Source organism: Triticum aestivum, chromosome 2B (genome assembly GCF_018294505.1).
Source record: "Triticum aestivum cultivar Chinese Spring chromosome 2B, IWGSC CS RefSeq v2.1, whole genome shotgun sequence".
Classification (NCBI taxonomy): Eukaryota; Viridiplantae; Streptophyta; class Magnoliopsida; order Poales; family Poaceae; genus Triticum; species Triticum aestivum.
The window spans coordinates 596,567,352-596,575,415 of record NC_057798.1 but is presented as its reverse complement, the minus strand read 5'-3'; the positions used below and the strand labels follow the sequence as shown (position 1 = coordinate 596,575,415).

Genomic DNA, 8,064 nt, shown 5'->3' with positions numbered 1-8,064 from the left:
GGAGAATATTGTACCTCTTCTTATAGACGATGTAACCATTATTTCCAATCAATAAAGTGCATGTTTTCTTTCAAAAAAAAAGAGCTTGAGAACAGAGCACATACACGTTCACTCCTCCTCGGTGGTTAGCCTGGCCTCGCACACGCGTCGTGTTTCGTGATCGAGCCGCACTAGGACCTATGCAACGTGTGCGCGCTGCCTTAATTTTTGTCACGGGAGAAAAAGAAGTTGAAAGACGAATTGAGGCAAATGGTTTTTTGGGGAGAGATCTAGCATGACCGTTGGATCTTCCTCCAGCATGACTGAGCACGATGACTTTCCGGACGATGACTTCTTCCCCGACGCCAACTACCCCCTCGGCGACATGACGAACAGTGCACCTACATCTTCTTCCACTGCACCGTGTGTCGTCTTCTCTCTTCTCTTATGATTTGCGTCCAGTCTATAGCTTTTATCTACCATGTGGATATAATATTTGCCTATTATGTACCTAATTGCATCACTACTTACACCACTTTGCTATGTTTTATCTACCATTTTTCTTGATTAAACTTAATGAAAAATTGCTCAAATATTCAATATCACGTGCATGGTTGAAACTCAACCGTGATTTTTGAAATCTCACTCGCATGAGCTGTAGCAAATGCTTACATACAACTCCATCACTACATGTGTTCCAAAAGGAAAGAATTCCATCACTACATGGATCCTAGGCTGACACGCTTAGCAGGCTACAAATAATCACGCGTGTAAAGCTTACATTGATGAACTTCAACAGCAATCATATTAAGGATTCATGCCACGCACGATCAGAAAGAACAACTCTGAGTAGATTTGCATGACCCTGTTACAAAATTAAAAAGAAATAGTCCTAGCCCAGTCGACATGCAAAACCACAAGATATTGTTAACAAAAACTCCAGCTTAGGTGATCAGCATACCCTTAATTTGATCGTCGAGTTCATCCCGTACGTTCACTTAGATTAGATATTTATATTGTTCATCGTTGATGTGGTAATCGCATGGATATCCATGCCAGTATGCCACAATAAGCTAGTCCTTTGAGTTGCATGCATCATCGATAGATCGCCACTCTTGGAAAAGCTCTCTGAGTTGCTGACGTGCCAGGAGTCCCGTCACATCTACAAAGTGTATGTCTCCCTTCTAAAAGTTGGACGACAAAGAAACAGCTCTACAAAGTGTATGTCTCCCTTCTAAAAGTTGGACGACAAAGAAACAGCTCTACCGTGAATGCGTGTCATGTCCCACGGTTGCCGGCCCCCCTTCGTTATATATGCGGCGTATTGCACAGCTCATATACGGAGTACATTGCATGACAAATAAAATCTCTAGGAGGTAACTTGATTGATTGGATGGGCCTATTTGTATGTACATGGGCCAGTGGGCCAGGCCAGATATCAACGTGCCGCTTGTGGTGGAGCTCCGGGTTATACCATCCCGGTCCACCGCGCGCGTCAACGCGTAGACGCGTGCCCGCGCCGGCCTCACCAAGTCTTCGGGTACAGGGTACTCGATATATGGCGATCCCCCTCGCTCCTCCCCCTTCTTCTACCGCCGCGCGAGACTGAGCCTCGGCTAGGCCCCAAATGGCGAACCAGCTTCTGTCCACCGTCGCGCACCGCGATACCCTCCCGGAGGGTTACACGCGGCCTGAGAACGACCGGCCGCAGCTCGCGGATGTGGTGACTGACAGCAACATCCCCCTCATCGACCTCGCCTCGCCGGACAAGCATCTCGTCATCGCTGAGATCGACCAGGCTTGCCGCACCTACGGCTTCTTCCAGGTCCGCCTTCTCACCACGTGCATGCCCTTGGTTCTGTTCTATAGTTCGCACCACTACCGGAATAGGCCGCGAGTCCGGTAGTGCACTATGCATGTTAGCATCAGTTAAGACTCAAACATGGCGGCTAGCTAGCTATATTACTTTTCCAAGGCTTCACCGCTTGCTTCAGCCGCATTGCTTCATTCTTCAGACAAGCACGATGCGGATTTTGGTGCTGCCATGCCCTCTCTGATTGACGTAGACGGCAATTCACCGGCCATGTAAGTTACATTTAACTAGCTTTGGTTTGCCAATTTCTTTTAGATCGTAAATCATGGGATATCAGAGGAGCTGCTGGAGAAGGTGATGGCTGTGGGGCTTGAGTTTTTCCGGCTCCCGCCGGAAGAGAAGGCCAAGCTCTATTCTGATGAGCCATCCAAAAAGATAAGGCTTTCTACAAGCTTCAACGTCCGCAAGGAGACAGTGCACAACTGGCGGGACTATCTGCGCCTTCATTGCCACCCGTTGGAGGAGTTCGTGCCGGACTGGCCGTCCAATCCTGAAACGTTCAAGTAAGCATTAGCAACTCTTAGTCTATATTGGCCTAACCGAACATGGCTGATTTTGGACCAACATTTTGTGCATGTTGCAGTTTTGCCTCATGTTGTCTATAAAAAATAATTAGTTTTCAATTGATTGCACATAGTCATCCGGTAAAAAAGACATCATCCTCTTGTATTTCTCAAAACGTTCCCTCAGTTTTATATATAATAAAGCTCAAACGGTCGAACCGATACATACTAGTGAGAAAATGCTCAAACAAGCAGGTCAAAATAAAAATAAAATGGCAACCGAGCAAGTAACACAAATTCTACCAACTAAACATCAAGCGTGAAAGTTGGAGACACTACACCTAACAAGAGACAACCAAGACTATCAAACAGGACCGAAACCACGTCACCTTGAAAAACACCGGACACCATAGTACCAAACACACCAAACCATCTCCGAATGGGTTAACTCGCCATGGAGATCATCCCCTCGTTCCAGGCCATCGCGTGCTTCTCTGCCAGAACATAGCAAGAACCGAGAACGAAGACCACGAGGTCACCTCAATCAACATCTATTTTTCACTAGCCTAACAAATATCAGGACACAAGTAAATATGCTATCGGCCATGGCCCATGAGGTGAGAACTGTATGCATAATGCATTAGTGCATATTCGATATTGCCAACCGCTGCTCCCTCGAGTTCACAAAAAAAGGACCTTTTGACATAAATGCGGTCTTCGAGATGCAACTTCCATCATTAAGTTTTATTATACTCCCTCCGTTTCTTTTTAGTCCGCGTATAACGTTTGGTCAAAGTCGAGCTTTGTAGAGTTTGACTAATTTTATATTAAAAAATATAAACACTCATGATATGAAATCAATATTTTCAGATGCACCATGAAACGTATTTTCATACTATATAGTTTAAGTATTATAGATGTTCATATTTTTTTATATAAATTTGGTCAAACTTTGTGTAGTTTGACTTTGACCAAATCTTATATGCGGAGTAAAAAGAAACGGAGGGAGTACTATGTATAAAATCCAAAAAAAATATTGTTTGAATACTTATGTAGACGAATCTATCCATGATTTTTCATGTACCAAATCCAAATATCTAAAGCAATATTGTCCACATGTAAAAAAAGCAATATTACCAATCAAAGTTTAAAATGTTTGACCAGAGGATTGTAGAAAACGAAACTTACATATTTTGTGCACCACAGAGAATACCTTTTTCTGAACATGTGAGATAGGTGTAAAATATATTTGTTTTAGATCATTTTATGTGAAAGTGTTTTACTTCATTAACAATGAGATATTCGACAATGAACAAAAATAATACTCTCTCGTCTCGGGCTCACAAGGCCCACATGATCTTTTTTGAAATGATACAATTATTTCAACAAAATATGAGTTATATACCACAAAATATACAACATTTGATACTTCCTTTGAATAATCTGAAAATATAAGTTTTGTACCATAAAATTATTATTTTGTTGATTGATTATTTTCTTAAAATATGTGTGGACCTTGTAAACCTGAAAGGAGGGAATACCATATAATAATAATAATAATAATAATAATAATAATAATAATAATAATAATAATAATATAATAATAATAATAATAATAATAATAATAATATAGAGCATAGGATAATAAACAAAATTTTACTCCCAAATTAGTTTAGCTAAATTATACTATTTATGTGTAATTTAAAACAATTGTAGATAGATTTTTTTTGGGGGGACTATTAGTTTGATTTATGAGGTTGTTTAGCTCAATACTATTTTAGCATAATTTAGAAACAACTGTAACAATGTATTGCAGTTATGTTATTTATACATTGTTTACATAACAGTGGCCCCATATTATTAATATCATAGGTCCACCACTGATTATATAGCGTAACATGACATTGATCAAGCCAAATGCTGACAACCATGTCAAGAAAAACTTGCGGCGTGATTCTATGTTGCACTATATCACAAATTAAATTTCTTTTTTCATCGAATCCTTTGTACGAAAATCATGTAATGACTATATTTACTAGTACGCATCATCCCTGCATCCGCATGAATTCATGAACGCGTATGTACAGATAATCAATCGGACATAATTATAGTTGGGGCAAAAGACAGGAAATAACCAAAGTTAATTATATTTCCATATTTGGTGAGGCGTGGCAGATGTGGTTAAGGAAAGATAATACACTTTACTTTCGCAGAGAATATTGCAACCAGCTATATTGCAGGTCAAAGTTCTCCAACTTGTATTTTAGAGCCACTTCTTTAAGCAACAGAGCACTCAGACTTGCCTAGTTGTATTACAAAAAAAAATCAAGAGGTGAAATTTTTTGAGAGGTATCAAGAGGTGGTGCGTCTAAAACAGCTCATCATAGGTTTTGAGCGGTGGCAACCAGATAGATTTTATATTTTATAGAGAGGGGTGCACTCCAAAAAAATGTGGTACAAAACACTGAGCATTGCCGATCGAATCATATATTGTGATACTTTATTTCCTGAAGACAAACTCCCAAGCTAGCAGCCAATCAAAAAATATATCGCGGAGAGAAAAACAACGTGTGTCGAAGAAGCTAGAAGGACTGGTGCATCCAAAAAATGGATGTACGTACCTACCAACGCTCAAGAACAGGCCTGAATGAACTGGAAGCACCCAAAACAATTTTAGAAATTAGCGATCTAACTTTCTGTGACCATTATTCCATATGTACACCGGAACATAGAAAGGACGAAATCCATATCATGAACAAATCTCATCTCACAGGTCACCGTCTGGGTACCATGTCCTCCTGCTCTATATATAGCACTAGATATGGGATAGAACTAGATATGTGGATAGCAACTCTAGAAACCTATCTAGAGCTAGCAACTTCCAGTCTGCACATAAAAGCATCAACACAACCTGCAAATTTTCCACGGATGCTTCCGGACGTGCCCGCGCACGTGTGATTTGTTCTTCTTTGCTTATCACAAAGAAGATTAATAGTCATGGTCTATTATATCCTTCACAAACGAAACACTGATGGTTGCATGGCTTCTTTTTGAATCACAATGTGTCGAAGGAGCAAGGTGTAGTCCGGTGCAAGGGCGGCGGCGGAGCTACAGACGTCCAACGCGTAGAAGCAAGTGAAAAGGGATGGGGCGGATGGGGATTTGGTTCAGTTTTTGTGAGGTTCGGGCTGTCAGCCAGACATGACGGTCGTGCCCAGGCCTCCTCATATCCATCCCATATATGAGCTGGATATTAGGGATGCTGATCAGTCCGGGCGTTTGAGTCCCATTTGAGGCGCCGCTAGTCTGGGTCGACTTTTTTTTTACCGGGGCCTGTGCCGGGGCGTACGGTGGGTTCGAGGCGCAGGACTCTAGATGCTCTAAATCCACGTTGGCAAGAGGACGAATCCTTGCATTATCGCACCCGCCGGTGTGGCAGTATCAGTCTTTTTCTGACAATGTCCTGGCCAGGCACGAGCACTAGCTATCAGACCCTCTCAGCCTTGGGGCACTGGGACTTCACCGTTCACACCAAATGGTCAGTCACACCGATAGAAAATGCATGGTGTATGTGCGTTGACCAGAAAATGCCAGGCGCACAACATAATGTGTTGCGGCGTAGGTAGATGATAGGCAGTGTGGCCGGCCATACGATCGAGCACCTTTGTGCGTGTCATGTTGCTAGCGCTGTGCTGCCGCTAGCTACGTTGCGGACGGTGCTTTCTGCGTCCAATTCCGTCCAATTCTCTCTAGTGATCATTTGATACCCGATAAGTGATGGGTGCACTATGCGATCGAGCGAAATGAGCACGTGGTGCGGCGTGGGCATTGTCGTTTTGCAAAGTGCGGTGCTCACTTCGAGCTTTCTCTCCCCATGTGGCTGATAAACTCCACACCCCTAGGGTTTGCCTTTTTTTCACCTTTTGTCATTTCACAGTTTTGTCCTCGCACCATGCTGCTACTGTGCTACATATCGCCTAATCGGTTGCATCCATCACTTTTGCGATGTCTATCTCCTAGCTAGCGAACTTCTTTTTATCTCTCGAAATGTCTAGCGTTTCGCACGTGGAATAAACCTTCGAGACGCCAAATTCGGATGGGGATGACAGAAAAGATCTTACGCGGAGCGTAGGTTTGCTGATAGGCGTGTTCCTTTTTATTTTCTGTTTTAGGGGGATATACGAATGTTTGTTTTCCCATCATCATCATTGACCAAGTGAAGACAGATAAAAATATAGTACATGCTGATCTGAATAGACTTCTATCCCAAGTTTGCCGCGGCGAGCGGAAAAAATATGGAAGAAATAGTAGTAGAGTACTTGATTCCGACCTCAGTGGAGTGCATGCCCAACTTCGCTTGCTTCAAATCTGGAGTCAAACCGGCGACTTCCACAGACTGACCTCATGCATGACCTCTTTTCCCTCGTCATGCAGGGAGATCATCAGCACCTACTGCCGCGAAGTCCGGCTGCTGGGGCTCCGACTCCTGGGCGCGATCTCCCTGGGCCTGGGCCTCGAGGAAGACTACATCGAGAATGTGCTGGGCGAGCAGGAACAGCACATGGCCGTCAACGACTACCCGCGGTGCCCCGAGCCGGACCTCACCTACGGCCTGCCCAAGCACACGGACCCCAACGCCCTCACCATTCTCCTCATGGACCCCCACGTCTCCGGCCTCCAGGTCCTCAAGAACGGCGCCCAGTGGATCGCCGTCGACTCCCGGCCCAACGCCCTCGTCGTCAACCTAGGCGACCAGTTGCAGGTAAAATTCCTGCGAGACATCAACAACTAGATTAATTTACGCAGTTGGGACTTGTGGGCGACGAGCTGATGCAAACTATGTACGTACAGGCGCTGAGCAACGGCGCGTACAAGAGCGTCTGGCACCGCGCGGTGGTCAATGCGGCGCGGGAGCGCCTGTCGGTGGCATCTTTCCTGTGCCCGTGCAACAGCACGGTGATCGGCCCGGCGGCCAAGCTCGTCGGCGACGGGGACGAGCCCGTGTACCGCAGCTACACCTACGACGAGTACTACAAGAAGTTCTGGAGCAGGAACCTGGACCAGGACCATTGCCTGGAGCTCTTCACGGGTCAGAAGTGATCCGTGTGCACAAGCTTGCCTCATCTACGGCTGGGTGCAGTGGACATCCACGACGTAGCATTACTCAAATAATAAATGCACTCAATGTGCGGGGTTACTCGAGTTGTTTGAACTTGTTTTTGCTTGAGCACAACGTATTTATTGATGTCCATCTTGTATTGTAATCCCTATATACTAGTGGGTGTGCGCGCGCGCTTGTTTTAATTGTGATCCTACTCGTAATGAATTATGGTACTACACCAGTGCAAGAGAAAACGCTAGTATGTAGGAGTAATAAATTTGCTGTCCAGGAGCTGAGCTCACTAAACCAAAATATTAGAGCATACTCTCTGGCGAGAGGCGAGAGGTGAGAGCGTGAGTGCGAGCGCACCCCGCCGGTCGGCCGTCCCGGCTCCCGGCGGCCACACCACTCCGCTGCCCCCGCTCGTGCGGCAGCGTCCACCCCCCCCCCCCCCCCCCCCCCCCCGCCCCGGGCCGCTCCGGCCGTGGCGACCACCTACAGCTGGTGTGCTCCGCTACCTCTCTCTACGCGCTTCGGGTCTAAGGGTGTTTACTGCTTGTCGCCATTGGTTAGTTCGTTCTTACTCAAGTCTCTTTCTGGGTTGTAGC

The 8,064-nt window shown here is 45.1% G+C and overlaps 1 protein-coding gene across 1 annotated transcript; it reads left to right on the top strand.

The window, feature by feature from the left end:
* Nucleotides 1–1,513: 1,513 nt before the first annotated feature.
* On the top strand, nt 1,514–7,694 carry LOC123046226 (flavanone 3-dioxygenase 2). The gene is made up of 4 exons (XM_044469532.1): nt 1,514–1,804; nt 2,108–2,355; nt 6,790–7,117; nt 7,207–7,694. The coding sequence occupies exons 1-4, from the start codon at nt 1,607–1,609 to the stop codon at nt 7,453–7,455; spliced, it is 1,023 nt and encodes a 340-aa protein (XP_044325467.1). The 5' UTR covers nt 1,514–1,606; the 3' UTR covers nt 7,456–7,694.
* Nucleotides 7,695–8,064: the final 370 nt, after the last annotated feature.